Source organism: Lolium perenne, chromosome 3, assembly GCF_019359855.2.
Source record: "Lolium perenne isolate Kyuss_39 chromosome 3, Kyuss_2.0, whole genome shotgun sequence".
Classification (NCBI taxonomy): Eukaryota; Viridiplantae; Streptophyta; class Magnoliopsida; order Poales; family Poaceae; genus Lolium; species Lolium perenne.
This window is the reverse complement of record NC_067246.2, coordinates 135,110,530-135,129,130: the sequence shown is the minus strand read 5'-3', so window position 1 is coordinate 135,129,130 and position 18,601 is coordinate 135,110,530. Positions and strand designations below refer to the sequence as shown.

The 18,601-nt window shown below is 39.5% G+C and overlaps 1 protein-coding gene and 2 non-coding genes across 3 annotated transcripts; all 3 read left to right on the top strand.

Moving 5' to 3' along the window:
- The first annotated feature begins 11,051 nt into the window (after positions 1-11,051).
- LOC127342508 (large ribosomal subunit protein eL30) lies at positions 11,052-14,277 on the top strand. Its single transcript, XM_051368470.2, has 5 exons — positions 11,052-11,202; positions 11,380-11,485; positions 13,456-13,557; positions 13,857-13,925; positions 14,033-14,277. The coding sequence occupies exons 1-5, from the start codon at positions 11,179-11,181 to the stop codon at positions 14,071-14,073; spliced, it is 342 nt and encodes a 113-aa protein (XP_051224430.1). The 5' UTR covers positions 11,052-11,178; the 3' UTR covers positions 14,074-14,277.
- Positions 12,268-12,362, top strand: LOC127346266 (small nucleolar RNA Z103). Its single transcript, XR_007879435.1, has one exon. It is a non-coding gene; the product is annotated as a small nucleolar RNA Z103 (small nucleolar RNA).
- Positions 12,658-12,751, top strand: LOC127346267 (small nucleolar RNA Z103). Its single transcript, XR_007879436.1, has one exon. It is a non-coding gene; the product is annotated as a small nucleolar RNA Z103 (small nucleolar RNA).
- Positions 14,278-18,601: the final 4,324 nt, after the last annotated feature.

Here is an 18,601-nt window from a genome sequence, read left to right as displayed (position 1 = left end):
GCCAGTTCCTGTTTTCTGTTGTTTTTGGTTTCAGAAATCCTAGTAAGGAAATATTCTCGGAATTGGATGAAATCAACGCCCAGCATCTTATAATTCCACGAAGCTTCCAGAACACCCGAGAGGCACCAGAGGGGAGCCCTGGTGGCCCCACACGTGTGGGCGGCGCGGCCAAGGAGCCAGGCGCGCCCCCTACTGTGTGGTGGCCCCAGACCCCCTCCGACTCCGCCTCTTCGCCTATAAGAAGCCCCCTGACCTAAATCTTCGATGCGAATAAGCCATGGTACGAGAAACCTTCCAGAGCCGCCGCCATCGCGAAGCCAAGATCTGGGGGACAGAAGTCTCTGTTCCGGCACGCCGCCGGGACGGAGAAGTTCCCCCAGAAGGCATCTCCATCGACACCACCGCCATCTTCATCACCGCTGCTGTCTCCCATGAGGAGGGAGTAGTTCTCCCTCGAGGCTAAGGGCTGTACCTGTAGCTATGTGGTTAATCTCTCTCCCATGTACTTCAATACAATGATCTCATGAGCTGCCTTACATGATTGAGATTCATATGAGCTTTGTATCACTATTAATCTATGTGCTACTCTAGTGATGTTACTAAAGTACTCTATTCCTCCTCCATGATGTAATGGTGACAGTGTGTGCATCATGTAGTACTTGGCGTAGTTTATGATTGTGATCTCTTGTAGATTATGAAGTTAACTATTACTATGATGGTATTGATGTGATCTATTCCTCCCTTCATAGTGTGATGGTGACAATGTGCATGCTATGTTAGTACTTGGTATAATTTCAATGATCTATCATGCACTCTAAGGTTATTTAAATATGAATATCGAATGTTGTGGAGCTTGTTAACTCCGGCATTGAGGTGCTCTTGTAGCCCTACACAATTAATGGTGTTCATCATCCAACAAGAGAGTGTAGAGTGCTTTTACTATGTGATCAATGTTGAGAGTGTCCACTAGTGAAAGTATGATCCCTAGGCCTTGTTCCCAAATACTGCAATCGTCGCTTGTTTACTGTTTTACTGCATCTCTACTTCCTGCAATATCTCCCACGTCAACTGCACGCCAGCAAGTATTTTCTGGCGCCGTTACTACTGCTCATATTCATTCATATCACATGTATTTCACTACCTCTTCGCTGAACTAGTGCACCTATACATCTGACAAGTGTATTAGGTGTGTTGGGGACACAAGAGACTTCTTGCATTGTGATCGCAGGGTTGCTTGAGAGGGATATCTTTGACCTCTTCCTCCCTGAGTTCGATAAACCTTGGGTGATCCACTTAAGGGAAAACTTGCTGCTGTTCTACAAACCTCTGCTCTTGGAGGCCCAACACTATCTACGGGAAAAGAAGCGTGGGTAGACATCAAGCTATTTTCTGGCGCCGTTGCCGGGGAGGAAAGGTAAAAGGCACTCACACGCTGGTCCCAGGTAACTAAGTTATTTTCTGGTACCGTTGTAAGTGCTCGAAGCTATTTCCTTTAGATCCTGCAATTGCATCTTTTTGTTTCTTGTTTTTCACTAGTTAGGCATAATGGAAAGTAACAGTGAGCTTTTTAAGCTATTTCCTGAGTTAAGACATGGATTGTTTGATGCGAAAATTAAAAAACCTATGGAATCTTATTTGCATGCTAGTAGCAATAATATTAGTATGAACGCTTTGAATACCATTGTTGCTAATGATATGGAAAATTCTAAGCTTGGGGAAGCTGGTTTTGATGAGCATGATCTTTTTAGTCCCCCAAGCATTGAGGAGAATTTTTTTTTGATGATACTTTGCCTCCTATTTATGATGATTATAATGATAGTGGCCTTTTGGTGCCGCCTACTATGGAGAGTAAATTTTATTATGATTATACTATGCCTCCTACACTTGATGAGAATAATAATGATAGCTACTTTGTTGAATTTGCTCCCACTACAATTAATAAGAATGACTATGCTTATGTTGGGAGTAGTAATAATTTTATGCATGAGACACATGATAAGAATGCTTTATGTGATAATTATATTGTTGAGTTTGCTCATGATGCTACTGGATATTATTATGAGAGAGGAAAATATGGTTGTAGAAATTTTCATGTTACTAAAACACCTCTCTATATGCTAATTTTTTTGAAGCTGCACTTGTTTTATCTTCCTAATCTTGTCACTTTGCTCTTCATGAATTTATTTGTGTACAAGATTACTTTTCATAGGAAGTGGGTTAGACTTAAATGTGTTTTGAATTTGCTTCTTGATGCTCTCTTTTGATTCAACTCTTCATTCTTACGAGTGCATCATTAAAATTGCTGAGCCCATCTTAACGGCTATAAAGAAAGCACTTCTTGGGAGATAACCCATGTTTTTGTTTTACTACAGTACTTTTGTTTTATATTTGAGTCTTGGAAATTGTTACTACTGTAGCAACCTCTCCTTATCTTACTTTATTGCATTGTTGTGCCAAGTAAAGTCTTTGATAGTAAGGTTGATACTAGATTTGGATTACTGCGCAGAAACAGATTTCTTGCTGTCACGAATTTGAGTAGTATTCTCTGTAGGTAACTCAGAAAAATCTTCCAATTTACGTGAGTGATCCTCAGATATGTACGCAACTTCCATTCAATTTGAGCATTTTCATTTGAGCAAGTCTGGTGCCTTTAAAAAAATTCGTCTTTACGGACTGTTCTGTTTTGACAGATTCTGCCTTTTATTTCGCATTGCTTCTTTTGCTATGTTGGATGGATTTCTTTGTTCCATTGACTTCCAGTAGCTTTGAGCAATGTCCAGAAGTGTTAAGAATGATTGTGTCACCTCTGAACATGTGAATTTTGATTATGCACTAACCCTCTAATGAGTTTGTTTTGAGTTTTGTGTGGAGGAAGTTTTCAAGGGTCAAGAGAGGAGGATGATATATGATTAAGAAGAGTGAAAAGTCTAAGCTTGGGGATGCCCCCGTGGTTCATCCCTGCATATTTCAAGAAGACTCAAGCGTCTAAGCTTGGGGATGCCCAAGGCATCCCCTTCTTCATCAACAATTTATCAGGTTTCTTCTCTTGAAACTATATTTTTATTCGGTCACATCTTATGTACTTTACTTGGAGCGTCTATTTTTTTTGTTTTTTTTTGAATAAATTCATGCTTGTGTGGGAGAGAGACACGCTCCGCTGGTTCATATGAACACATGTGTTCTTAGCTTTATTCTTAATGTTCATGGCGAAGGTTGAAACTGCTTCATTAATTGTTATATGGTTGGAAACGGGAAATGCTACATGTAGTAATTGTTATAATGTCTTGAATAATTTGATACTTGGCAATTGTTGTGCTCATATGGATCATGTTTAAGCTCTTGCATCATATACTTTGCACCTATTAGTGAAGAAATACATAGAGCTTGCTAAAATTTGGTTTGCATGATTGGTCTCTCTAGAGTCTAGATATTTTCTGGTAAGGTGTTTGAACAACAAGGAAGACAATGTAGAGTCTTATAATGCTTGCAATATGTTCTTATGTAAGTTTTGTTGTACCGGTTCATACTTGTGTTTGTTTCAAACAACCTTGCTAGCCTAAGCCTTGTATTGAGAAGGATTACTTCTCATGCATCCAAAATCCTTGAGCCAAAAACTATGCCACTTGTGTCCACCATACCTACCTACTACATGGTATTTCTGTGCCATTCCAAAGTAAATTGCTTGAGTGTTATCTTTAAACACTTCAAAAGTTATTACCTCTTATTTGTGTCAATGTTTTATAGCTCATGAGGAAGTATGTGGTGTTTATCTTTCAATCTTGTTGGGCAACTTTCACCAATGGACTAATGGCTTCATCCGCTTATCCAATAATTTTGCAAAAAGAGCTAGCAATGGGGTTCCCAGCCCCAATTAATTAACTTTCATGATTTTACAAAAAAATTGACACTCCTCCATGGTATGTGATTGCTGGACGGCACCCGAGGATTTGGTTAGCCATGGCTTGAGAAAGCAAAGGTGGGGAGGAGTGTCATCTAAATAAAACTAAAATAAAAGGCACTCCTTCATGGTATGAGATTGTTGGCATGCACCCGAGGATTCGGTTAGCCATGGTTTGTGAAAGCAAAGGTTGGAAGGAGTGCCACCCAAAAATAAAAAATTCATGGGAGCCGCTCTTTGAAGGTCTGTCTGGCAAGGGGGTTAGAGTGCCCACTACCATTCGTTGACAACAACAAACACCTCTCAAAATTTTACTTTTATGCTCTCTTTATGTTTTCAAAATAAAAGCTCTAGCACAAATATAGCAATCAATGCTTCCCTCTTCGAAGGGCCATTATTCTACTTTTATGTTGAGTCAGTTCACCTACTTCTTGCTATCTTAGAAACAAACACTTGTGTTAACTGTGCATTGATTCCTACATACTTGCATATTTGCATTCATCATATTACTTTGCATTGACAACTATCCATGAGATAAACATGTTACAAGTTGAAAGCAACCGCTGAAACTTATATCTTCCTTTGTGTTGTTTCAATGCCTTTATTAAGAATTTATTGCTTTATGAGTTAACTCTTATGCAAGACTTATTGATGCTTGTCTTGAAAGTACTATTCATGAAAAGTCTTTGCTATATGGTTCAGTTGTTTACTCATTATCTTTACCATTGCTTTGAATCGCTGCATTCATCTCATATGCTTTACAATAGTATGATCAAGATTATGTAAGTAGCATGTCACTTCAGAAATTATCTTTGTTATCGTTTACCTACTCGAGGACGAGTAGGAACTAAGCTTGGGGATGCTGATACGTCTCCAACGTATCTATAATTTCTTATGTTCCATGCTTGTTTTATGACAATACCTACATGTTTTGTTCACACTTTATATCGTTTTGATGCATTTTCCGGAACTAACCTATTGACGAGATGCCGAAGTGCCAGTTCCTGTTTTCTGCTGTTTTTGGTTTCAGAAATCCTAGTAAGGAAATATTCTCGGAATTGGACGAAATCAACGCCCAGCATCTTATAATTCCACGAAGCTTCCAGAACACCCGAGAGGCACCAGAGGGGAGCCCTGGTGGCCCCACACGTGTGGGCGGCGTGGCCAAGGAGCCAGGCGCGCCCCCCTACTGTGTGGTGGCCCCAGACCCCCTCCGACTCCGCCTCTTCGCCTATAAGAAGCCCCCTGACCTAAATCTTCGATACGAATAAGCCACGGTACGAGAAACCTTCCAGAGCCGCCGCCATCGCGAAGCCAAGATCTGGGGGACAGAAGTCTCTGTTCCGGCACGCCGCCGGGACGGGGAAGTGCCCCCGGAAGGCATCTCCATCGACACCACCGCCATCTTCATCACCGCTGCTGTCTCCCATGAGGAGGGAGTAGTTCTCCCTCGAGGCTAAGGGGAGCACATGCGGTAGCTATGTGGTTAATCTCTCTCCCATGTACTTCAATACAATGATCTCATGAGCTGCCTTACATGATTGAGATTCATATGAGCTTTGTATCACTATTAATCTATGTGCTACTCTAGTGATGTTATTAAAGTACTCTATTCCTCCTCCATGATGTAATGGTGACAGTGTGTGCATCATGTAGTACTTGGCGTAGTTTATGATTGTGATCTCTTGTAGATTATGAAGTTAACTGTGATCTATTCCTCCTTTCATAGTGTGATGGTGACAGTGTGCATGCTATGTTAGTACTTGGTATAATTGCAATGATCTATCATGCACTCTAAGGTTATTTAAATATGAATATCGAATGTTGTGGAGCTTGTTAACTCTGGCATTGAGGTGCTCTTGTAGCCCTACACAATTAATGGTGTTCATCATCCAACAAAAGAGTGTAGAGTGGTTTTACTATGTGATCAATGTTGAGAGTGTCCACTAGTGAAAGTATGATCCCTAGGCCTTGTTCCCAAATACTGCAATCATCGCTTGTTTACTGTTTTACTGCATCTCTACTTCCTGCAATATCTCCCACGTCAACTGCACGTCAGCAAGTATTTTCTGGCACCGTTACTACTGCTCATATTCATTCATATCACCCGTATTTCACTACCTCTTCGCCGAACTAGTGCACCTATACATCTGACAAGTGTATTAGGTGTGTTGGGGACACAAGAGACTTCTTGCATTGTGATCGCAGGGTTGCTTGAGAGGGATATCTTTGACCTCTTCCTCCCTGAGTTCGATAAACCTTGGGTGATCCACTTAAGGGAAAACTTGCTGCTGTTCTACAAACCTCTGCTCTTGGAGGCCCAACACTGTCTACAGGAAAAGAAGCGTGAGTAGACATCAGGCATCTTGTTAATAGGTTAGTTCCGGAAAATGCATAGAATCATTATATAATGTGAGCAAAACATGTAGGTATTGTCATAAAACTAGCATGGAACATCAGAAATTATAGATACGTTGGAGATGTATCGCACACATCTAGGGGGAGCTCCGTCTACTCTTGCAAACCAAATACTCTATCATAATATCCTATGCTTTACTGCAAATTCGTGTGTTGTCATCAAACACCAAAAAGGGGGAGATTGTAAGAGCAAGATCCATATCCCGTGTTTTGTGTGTTTGATAACAACACTCGAATAATTCTAACCGTGCACAAAGATTGTCTTTGATAGGTTTGCAAGGTGTACGGTGCCCTCGCCGGACACATTATGATCGGAAGACTGAAGCGTAGTTCTTAGGCTTTCTGGTTTTGTGTGTGTTGCGAGGTAACATGGTAGGAGAGGAAAAGAGGAAAAGCAGTTTTAGCCATAGCGGTACTACCAGTACCAGGAGCGGTAGTACCGCTACCCCTACTGGTACCGCTCTGAGGTACCGCTCAGAGGTTTCCCACGTTTTTGTCCCCCGGTACTAGTTGCGGTACCTCTGCGGTACCTTGAGCGGTAGTACCGCCCACGGTACCGTAACTAGTTACGGCAGTACCGCTTCGGTACCGCTGTGGTACCTCTTTCAGTCCAGTAAGGTTTGGACCCCATTGAGGTACCTCAAGCAGTACCGCGAGCGGTAGTACCGCTTTGTGTCCAAGTGGACAAGTTCAGTGGGGATTTCGATCTCAGAGCGGTAGTACCGCTTACCCAAAGCGGTAGTACCGCTTAGGCCAAAACTGCATCTAACGGTTGGATTTGAGGAGACCTATATAAAGGCCTCTTCTTCTCCAGCTCGTTTTTAGCTCTTCTCTCTCTCTCCTCCATTGTTGCTGAGCTCAAACTGAGTGGATCTCCCTACCTACCCAATCAATCTTGCTCATACTTTGTGGAGTGGTAGAGGAGACCCCGATCTATCGTTCTACCGAGAGAAATTTCACCAATTCGTGGTAGTCCTTAGTGGATATTGGTGGTAGAGTTCCTATTGTGGAATCTTGGAAGAAGTGCACCTATGGAGGCTAGCTTGGTGTTGTACTAGCCCCATAGGTTGTTGGGAGCCTCCTTGTGGTGTGGAGCTCGCCCCAATCTTGTGAAGGAATCACTGCCTCGACCGGTGCCATAGTGGAGAAGGGGGTGCCCCTTTGTGGAGCTCTCTCGAGGAAGAAGCTGAGGCATTCCTTCGTGGTGTGGCCGCCTAGCCTCTTGTGTGAGGCTAGCACCTCCTCAATATAGACGTACTCCCTTTTGTGGGAGGAACTGCGGGAAACAAACCTCGCCTCATCTCTGTGCCCTCCGGTTGTCTCGCTCCTTACTCTTACTATCTTGTTTGATTCCTTTGCTTGTTGCACTAGTCTAGGATCATAGTAGGAACACCGCCATCACCAAAGCTATCTCATTTACCTTCCGTTGCACTAAAACTTGAAAAAGGCTAAAACTTGACGTAGCGTCCATTCACCCCCCTCTTGTTCGCTACGATCCATTCAGTATCCTTATCTCTTTGCCTCGTTTCGATGATCTGCAGGTACCCGTATCATTCGGATCGATCAAGGGAAGAGGTGGGATGTGAGGAGAACGGCGTGCTACCACGAAACCTCAGTGATAGAAAGGAGAAAATAATTGTACATGTTTAGTGATTCATTTGGGATCATGGCACAATCAGCTAACTTAATGCTTTGTTCTGTATTCATATGCTTAATAACTATTGTTGCTTGCGGCTCTGAGGAAAGTGGTTGGACCAAGAGGCTCTTGTCACCTCTGGATTTAGGGGCAATAATATTTACGGATGTGCTACTCAGAAATCTCTTATCTACATTTTGTTTGTTACAATACACGCTTCAATTATATATGTATGCATAGCTGCAGGAGAAACCTTAACCCTGGTCAATTTCATCATTGAATACAACCCCCCGAAAAGTAACTAGAAAGGTTCATAAACATAAATAAAATAAACTAGCAAGTCTTATAGACGTTTTCTTTACACTATTTTAGCAGTGCTTCCAAAGGTTCGATTAAACCTAGGTCTACTAGGGAAAAACTTGTCATACTACAATCCGTAATCCGGATCGAAGGTATCATACAACAAGCATGCATAGGAAAAAAACAAAAACAAACAAATATAAATTAAAAACATGGTCCCCGCAAACATTCAAAGGGATCATGAAGATAAAACTAGAACATGAGTTTGAAATAATTTACTTGGGATATTTGAAAGAAGAGAGGGATGCATGAGCATCCCCAAGCTTATGATTTTGCTACGTCTAGTCATCTACTTCTTCCCCGTCATATCATGTTACTCATCTCAAACAAAGAAATATTTTTATCTCCATAATACTTCAATTCCTACAAAATGGTTAGTTCTCCAAACAAATGATATGATAATTTATACGAAGATGGGAACTATAGAAATCATTGGGCAAGCATTTTATTAAAGAATCTAACATATATAAAGAAAGGAAACACTCTTTTTATTTTTTTACTGTAGGGAAGATTTTGAATGTTGTAGACTTTGCAATGGTTCCATTGGCATGAATAACACATGTTCAAGGTCGACCCCAACTTCTCCATTACTCATCTTTCTCATTTATTCTTCCATAGTTTATTTTTATTAAGACTTATAAACTAATTACTAATTTACTATGTAATATTAAGTAAATATATTTTACAATTTAATAAGGACATAAAGATGTGCTCAAATTAAAAGTTACTTGAAAGCATATGGAGCACACCACAAGATTTGAAACCATTAACTTTTAAGTCTCACTCTCTTCCCTTGTTAGGAGTTAGAGATGGGTAGCTCCTCTATTCTCCCTCCTCTTGTTCTTCTTCATGCTCTTCTTGGTGTTGCATGGACATCCTCAAGCTTATGCTTTTATCATCCTCTTCCTCCATCTTTTGTTCCTCTTTGTCTTCCCCTTGGGTGCATGGATATCCCCAAGCTTATGCTTTCATCACCTTCTCCCTGCAAAGTATTAGTGCTCTATTGGGCAGCTTTGACCCTCTTATTATAGTCAACAACATAGATATTAGTGCAAAGTAGATGAAGATGGTGTTGCTGTAGATGGTGATGAAGATGACAAAGATGTTGATGATGCCCACACCATAGGGGGGTGGAGTCCACCGGAGGCGATTCCGGCAGCGTTTCCCCCCTCTGATCTCCACCGGCGGCGGCCCGTTGACTCTGTGTTTATGCATTTTTGATCTCCACCACTTTAGCCTCGATTAAATCCTGGGGGTCGTATATATAGTTGTTTTTAGGTCATAAGAAGTCGGATTGCGAAAGATTGAGGCGAAACGGATGTTCGATGCTAGAAAGAGTGTCGGTGGCACGCCTAGAGGGGGAGGGCACGCCACCAGTCCTCTTTCCCAGTCTGTTGGTCTCCTCATGTCGTGCTTCAACCCATCTTGTTCGTCTCAAAAATTCCGAAACGTGGCCCCCGACCTTGCCCTTTTTCGAGTCTTGCAGCTCCTGCAGCTCCTGTAAAGTTAAAAACACTAAAAAGGAGCGTTTTCTGCCAAACATAATTAGAACCGGAGGAGAGGAGATTATTTAAAAACCCCCTAAAACATCATAAAACATGGGAATAATATTATATAAGATGCAAATATGTGGTAATATGTTGCAATAAAATGCAAAGTCATTGTATACATTTTACACGCATCAACATCCTAAAGCTTAACCTATGCCCGTCCTTGAGCATAAAGGTGATAAAGCTAACATGGACTTTGGAGTTTATTGCAATGCTTCTAAATTACTTTGACAAAACTTTTCTTTATGCATTCATAACAATTTAACATGGCAAATGTCTGAAACATAGCATAATTAATGAAATAGCAAAGTGCAAAGATCCACTATGTTGGTGTGCTGCTATCTATACGTGGTGTAAAAGAGATAATATATGGAAACACTACTTGCACAAAATTAATTGATAGTAGAAACAAATAGAGTTCTAACATGCCGCTTACAGGAGGTTAATAGGCGGTTTGCGAGTGCGAGTGCTACTCTTGCTGGAGCAGTGTGGAGGCACAAAGGCTTCCAAAATGCCACGAAGGCCTCACCATATTCTTCTCGAGCCTTCCCACCAAAAGTAAAGTACTCAACACACTAGAAAACCTTGAGGGTGGTCACTGAACCTGCACAAATCATAGGAAAATCTTCACAACTCAATTGTAGGCTCCCAAGAAACCGCTACGAAGACCTTATAGTTGAGGAATCTCAACAACTTAATTGGAGCCTCAGGAACAGCAGTAAGCCACAAAGCTACAAACTTGAGGTCATCTCCACAATTTAATTGGTGGCTCCAAAAACACCACAAAATCGTCTAGGGTTCCAAGAATCCAAGAGAAATAAACTTCTCATTCTCACTTCCAGAAAATTGCGATTTAGGTGAAATCAATTTTGTTAAAAATACGATGACAAGAGATACAACATAAAAAGTGAAATTTGTAAGACAATTGTCTCACTTGGTTGTCCACCGGTAATGCCTTGACACGGTTTATCAGCTTCTTCCCATTGCTGAAATAGCCATCCCACTCGTAAATTATTACTGTGCAGATTGATAAAAAAGAGAAGGCGAAAACCAGTTTAGAAAAAAGCCGAAAATACCCGTCTTCAAACAAATTCGGCGTACCTACAAAAGGCAAACTGGGCCCAGTAAGCCCATTGACAATCCCATGCCCAAAGTCAAAGCCCACACCGGGCAAAACCCTTAGCCCTCCGCGTCTATATAATCAAACCCTAGCGCAACTGACTCCTCCATCTCGCAGACATCCCCGAGCAGAAGCCGCCGTCGTCGCCGCCGCCGCCAACCCTTGCGTCGCAGCCGCTTCTCCTCGGGTCGCAACCATGGTGGCCTCCACGAAGAAGGCGGTAAGGAACCCCCTTCCCCACCTTTCCCCAGATTTGCGCCGATCCTTTGCGGCGCTCATCTGCAATTTCGGCCTTCTATCAGATCCAGCATTTCACATGGGTTCTTTCTTCCGATTGCTCACGTGATTTATTCTCGCTGCTTCTCTAATTCTCGATGGTTTTCTTCTTATGGTGCAGAAGAAGTCCGGGGACAACATCAACAACAAGCTGCAGCTTGTCATGAAGAGCGGCAAGTACACGCTCGGCTACAAGACCGTCCTCAAGACCCTCAGGAACTCCAAGTGTAAGAACCCAACCCGCTTTGCCTTGCTCTAGCGTGCTCTATACGACATGTGCTGTTTGTACTGTTGGTTGTACGAGTAGTATGCTATGGAAGGTTGTTGTTTGACTCAGGAACTAGTCATGGTACTGTCGGCTGCGGATGAATAGATGCTGTAGTGTGTTCTTGCGCATCGCAAAAACTGATTACCGACGGATCTCATTGCCGCTGTGTATGACTCGATGCTATAGTGATTAGCTTCACCGTCGCTAATTCTACTAGTATGGGCTTACTGCTGTGCTCAAGTAGGTGATGGTGGTGTACATCTTAGGCGTATGGATTTGACATTCATTGTTGCCCTGCATTTAAGTAGTGTGTCATAGCAAGGTTGCCAACATAGCACTCCGTTGGCATTTTATGTTGTACTCCACATAGATCTTGTCCTATGTTAGTATCCCAAAAGATTCCATGCTTCTAAGATCTCATACTAATTGATTTCATTAGCCAACATTATGTGGACTGTTACATATTTTCTCCCTCTAGATGATAGTTATGTACTTAAAATGGTGTGAACTTGGATTATGGTGATAATTTCTCCTAGTTAATACACAGTTATCTTTACAACTGCTGCAGTTCACCTAATCTCTTGACCTGAAAGTATTTTAAGCCATGTAGGCAATTATGCTGAACATACTGAATTGGATATAGTGCTTTGTATTGAGGAGATAACTTTGCTCATTACATGGTGTGTTGGGTGTTTTGTGGGGCTGATCCTAGCTTTTATTCTTGATGTACTGCTTTGTTCGGTGGATATGATGATCCTTTCCCCAAATGATCGACAGTGAACATACTGAGCGCTATAATTTCTCTTTGGAGAAACCAAGCCAGGACTCTGATCCTCCCAGTTGTTGTACATGATTTTGTTCTTTATTATTTGTGCCTTTTGTAGGTGTGCTTAATTTGATTCTCCCTTGTAGCTCTTTTGACTTCCATAATCACTACTTCTTTTGAATTTAGTCAACTATGTTTGCCAGCAACGGATGTGTTTCTTCATGTTTGTATGCCCATTAGGTGTTGAGAACTGATTACGAGTGGATCTATTCATATGGTCATTGTGTACGAGTCAATGCTAGCAGAAACGAGAATAATTTCTTATCTACTCAATTCTATTTGTTTTTTATGTGTCACTTTGTATAAGGGATATGATGATCCTTTCCCCAGATGATCGACACTGAACATGCTGAGCGCTGTATTTCTCTTCAGAGAAACCAAGCCAGGATTCTGATCCTCCTAGCTTTTGGACACATTTGCTTTTGTAGCCTTTTTCAGCTCATTTATATTTGTAGTGAAGTCTTTCTTACCGTGTGAACTTTGTTCTCTCTTGTCTGCTTTTTTAATTAACAGCTTGCATTTTGACAGTGAAGGATGTAGGTGTTTTAATTGATTAAGCATTGAAAAAACTGATTACCGGTGGAACTAGTATTTTATGGCCATCGTGTATGAGTCAATGCCATAATAACTCCCCCATGTTCTGTCTATATAATGGCTGTGTTATCACACTGTTTGTACCAGGACTGGGGATACTACCTTTGATAGCTACTCTTATAGACTGTAGTTTTTATACGTGCTGGATTGTGTCTTACCATGAATTTGTGAATGTTTTCTATATATGTGGATGCAAGCAATATTGGTTGAAGACAATGTTTTTTGTTATTTCTTCCTGTGTCCCTTTTGTTGTCAGTTGCATTTTGAAGCTTCAAATATTGTAGTTAAAAGTGTCTTGTGAATGCAAACAATATTGGGTGCAAGACAATATTTTTTGTTAGTTCTTCATGTATCCTTTTTTTTTGTCAGTTGCATTTTGAAGCTTGAAATATTGTACTCCAAAATTAAAGTGTCTTGTTTCGTCTGTTTGGCCTGGCACTACTTTCAGTTTACCTTGTCATTTTGAGGCAGTAAGTCTGATGCAAATAATGTGTTTGTGCTATTTACAGCAAAGCTAGTGATCATTGCTAACAACTGCCCTCCACTTCGGAAGTCTGAGATCGAGTACTATGCTATGTTGGCCAAGGTCACTGTCCACCACTTCCATGGAAGTAAGTTAGCAGTCCTTAGTTCTCAATTATTTTGAATCAATTTCTGTTTAGTGATAAGTAAGGAATAATGCTTATTTCTCTTCCTTACACTAAAATCTTGTGCTTAGGTCGAAGTCCTTTAAATATAATTGTCCTTCTTCCTTCCACCTTGTCACTGAGGTGTTATTATGTCTTAAAATTGCGAAAAATATTGTTATAATATATTTGCATTTATGCAAAACTTAGTGATGCAGTCAGCACCATACTCTATTCTGTTATTGGATCGGCAATGTACTGATAACTGCAATGTCCAATTCCAGACAATGTTGATTTGGGAACGTCCTGTGGTAAATACTTCAGCGTCTGCTGTCTGAGTATCATTGACCCTGGTATGTTTCAGCAGCATTATCCATCTCATTACCTGATCTTGTTTTGATTTTATCAGGTTTTGATATGCAATTCTGATCATGTTTCTTTGGTTTGTGTTCAATTTCAGGCGATTCTGACATCATCACCTCCACTCCAGCTGGCCAGTAACCAACCTTTTCACTGTCTTGTCTGATGCGTCGTCTGAACCCTTCTAGACTGTAGTTCTTGCTGGACTTGATTTGGTCTCTTGTACATTTATCAGTCAATCAAGTTTCGTGGGGATATCTTTTTGGATCGGAAGTTTTGTCTCTGCCTGAGTTTAATTGCACTTTGCTGCACTGCTAGTCATCAAAGTATGGTTATTCTGTGATAGTTTGCCTGTGTTGATTTTCTACGGCAGTTCAGAATGGTGTTTCTCATGCTCCTAATCTGAGTTGAGATTCTCTGAGCAACGGTGTTGCCATAAACATAGGTATGATGTTGTCTAGCATTGAAGTGATGGTTAGGATTACAAGTGCAATTCGCTTTGTGAGCCTTTTATGCAAGTTTTGATCGTTGGTTTCTTAAAATGTGGCAATTTGAAAAAATATCTCATTATCACATGATAACCAACTTTTAAAAAGTGGGGAATCCTCGCTTACTGTGAAACTCGGCACATGTACGGATTATGAACCTGCCAAACTGAACTAACTGAATCCAATTAGTTAATACGGGCATGAACTCAATCAAAGTTACTTCTTCTCTTTGCCTCTCCGCATCATGCGCTCCTACGAATTTTGAACCAGCCACGACAATCTCTTCAAGATGTAGGAGCAATTGAAAGACATTACCTAGACAGGGTTAGAGTGTAAAGTAAAAGATAATGACTACATCATTCTTTATTAAATCACACAAATATTTGATAAGGCCATATTCTGCAGTCAACACCTTGCTGTGGTCATTATTTCCATTATTAAATCTACATGTTATACGTGCATACGGTAGCCAAAGTAATAAACTTACAAATATGTGAATAAACATGAAAGTTTGATTGATTGACCCGAAAATGAATAGAGCTGAGTTGATCGTCTTAATTAGTGTGTACAGACAACCTATCAACGTGCAACTCGACCTAAACACGAGCTGATCTTTGTGACCACGCTCAGTTTTAGCTCGTTAGCTTAAAATAATATAATTATGTTTAATACTTTTGCAATATCTTAAAATAAAGATAATTTGCTATCTTAAAAATAAATAGGATTAAAAATAAATAGGATAATTTGCTATCTTAAAAATAAATAGGATAATTTGCTATCTTAAAAATAAATAGGATGATTTGTTACCTTGAATGACACGAGAGTATATTTTCCTATTTCTATGCGCAACAAAATCCTCAAGGTTAATTAGGTGAGCAATTTTAGATATTAATTGGTCTGCCCCTTTAAATATGTTTAGAAGTTAATTAGGTGAGCAATTTTAGATATTAATTGGTCTGCCCCTTTAAATATGTTTAGAACTAAAGAGATTGAGAGAATCAAGTGTCATTCATTGATCAAAGAGATGGGGTATATATACCCATTGTACAGACGCACATAGTGTAAGATTTACAAGCCTGTTCGGTGGACTTAGCGTTTGGCCAACGCAGTTATTCTAACTGCTAATAGTTAGCCTAATAAGAAAGCTAACTTACTACTTAGCCTAGATGTAAAGCTAACTATTCCTAACACTCCCCCTTGGACAACGCTATCCTATGTTGATTTCATCATGTTGAAATTCTTCATATATACTTGAGTGCTAGAAAGTCCATGTATGATCTTGACAGTTCTTGATCTTGATATCTTTAGAATCTCTCCTCCAAAAACCCCGTGGGAAAAATATGAGGAGAGTAGTATTTGATATGTTGTTAAAACTCCTTTAAACCATATGGGAAAAATAAGGAGAAAATGATACAACATATAAAGATTATTATCTCCATGATAACTCATATGAGAAAAACCTTGATAAGGAAAAATCTCATTAGTGAGTTTAGAGATCAATAATATGCCTTATATACTTCCCTTAAAAACCCCAATGGGAAAAATAGGAGGTACGACATATATCTTGTGTAAATAGTGCAAAGAGTGCAATATGATGTGCCACTGAAAACTCCTTTAAAACCCAATGGAAAAAATGTAAAGAGAAAGCGATGTGGCATATCTAAACACTTGTATTTATATCGTCTCATTAAAAACCTTTTATGAGAAACCATTAGAAAAAACTCATTAAGGGAAAAAGAGTACAATATATATGATCTGATGATCATCAATGGGTTATAAGTTGGGAGTTTACTCCCCCTGAAATGTGCAAATATTAAAGTTGTCAAATACCAACTCCACGTGAAGTCGATAAAGACACTATGAAGAAATCTGTTAGATTTTCATGAGATATATTCACAAATTGTTTATCCCTACTTAGGAAAATATTATTTGATGAGAAAATTTCTTTGCAATATTGCTCTGTATATAACCCGTATGCATTTAAGCAATACAAGTGGTATTATCTAGATAGATAATGGTAGGTGATTCTGTTGAATCTTAACCACATTATCTTGAACATGGTCAATCATTATATGAAGCCATTATAGTCTATTTTGTAGACTTACTTTAGAAGGCTCCTTCTAGTTGAATTCAGTCTATGGTATGGCTTATTTTGGGATCGGGTAATTATAGCCAATGTAGATTACACAATGGTCAAATCTTGATGTTCCAAAGGGAATTAATCAAGATCGTTTGTGCCTCACTTTAAAAAAGTTGACAACAAAACATTCTTATTCAGGATGTAGTTTGTACTGAGATATGGAACAAGAGGTTCGATATCACTTCGTCACTACTACAATGTATGAATGAATTTGTATCCCTGTTAGGGATAGTGTGACCATATGTATCTGTGATTTGATTTATCCATATTTAATTTCTCCAAATTTTATGGACAATGTAAAGACTGATAGATATGTATTCCGAAGGAATATACTCAAGTTATAAACTTGGTTAATAGTTGGTTCAATCCAAATCTCCGTCTTGATATGATTGCAAGTACCTTTCATGTATATTATAAACTTTGATGATAAAAGCATTGATATATACAAAGGTCATGTAGAATCCAATTAGGGATTTTGTTTATGACTACATATAAGCAATCATCATTGTACGAGTAATCATTTATAAGAAGGAGCTCTTATAGTCAATTGTACCACACAATTTGTGTTTGACTATTTTCAGTCATAGAGTGACTTTTGTATTATTACACATATGTTGCAATTTAATTTTGGATTTGGATTTATAAGTCTTAAGGACTTTAATATAGTTATCCAAATTGAGTGACCCATATGATTATGTAATCACTACATCCATCAGCCGCATGGATAGTTTATTATAACTGCCAATAGTATTAGTATCGAAACATAATTCCACTTATACCAATAGGGTATGTTACATCATATATAATTGATGTTGGGTCTCTGCGTGAACCCTTGTGCTACAAGCCTCACTTTTTCACCACCTCATTGTTTTTTTTTTGTTGTTAACAAAAATTCGTTTGTCTTCCAGAGGGAAGGTGCTTATGAGGAGTAGGTATTTCGATGTAAATACATCTCTTGTTGAGCGAGTGCTATTCTTATTCAATTGCCTCCTTCTAGTTGAACCAACATATGAGTGCATTAGGCACTCTGCCATGGACTTTGGTTCAGGGCCCTAAAGGTTTTAGCAATTTTAAGAATAAATATTTGTCGACAAAATGTAGTCTTTGTTGTATGGTTCTGTTGAATCAATAATATTTGTGGAAATATGGTTAAATATTTGAACTCCTCGTGATTTCCCATAACAATGGAGTCAAGGTGTTTCGATGTCCCAACACTTAAAATTATGTGCACATTTGTGCTGGGTTTGGATGATGAGCATCCACTATGTGTTATTCAACTTGAGGTTGAACTACATTTACTTGTTGAGGATATAATTTCCTCTATTCCGCGGAAGCATGTGAGAATTTATATCTCATGTGGCCAATTTTCTCCCCCTTTTGCTCTCATTTTGGAGGAAAGTGGTTACATTAGGTACTTTCACTCTTTTGGCACATTGGTTGCATGCATAATATGATTTTGTGACATTTTTGTCACGAGTAAATGTATGTGGCAGATTTGCAATGTGTTGTAAATTTATGACTGAACTTATCGTTCAGATTTTCAAGTACGTGAATATAAGGACTGAAAGTCTATGACATTTATTGTTTATTTATCGGCATTCTTTGTGGTACTAATCTCCCCCTAATGCCGAAAAATGTCTTTGTTGCAAATGCAATCAACGTATGGGTTATCAATAACTCCCTTGTTAGGATCTTGAGGTATTTTGACGGATATTAGAAAATTATACCTTAGTTATTTATCACATAGATCCCAAATTTATGTGAGGGCCCATGATGTACGTTGGGGTGGTGATATCGGTATATAACCGAATTATCGCAGATGAGAAATACTTTTTTTTTCACGTACTTACTGCAAGGGGAAGCAGTATGATAAGCAACTGTTGTGATCTGGCGTGATCTACGGTTTGTAAGCCCGCATGTGTCCAACAATATGGTGGTGTATTAAAATTCTGTCTAAGTGGTCATTTAATTAGTTTGATTATTTTAATAAAGAATTAAATTACACCATTCTGGGTATGTACAAGAGGTACTCAGTAAAATC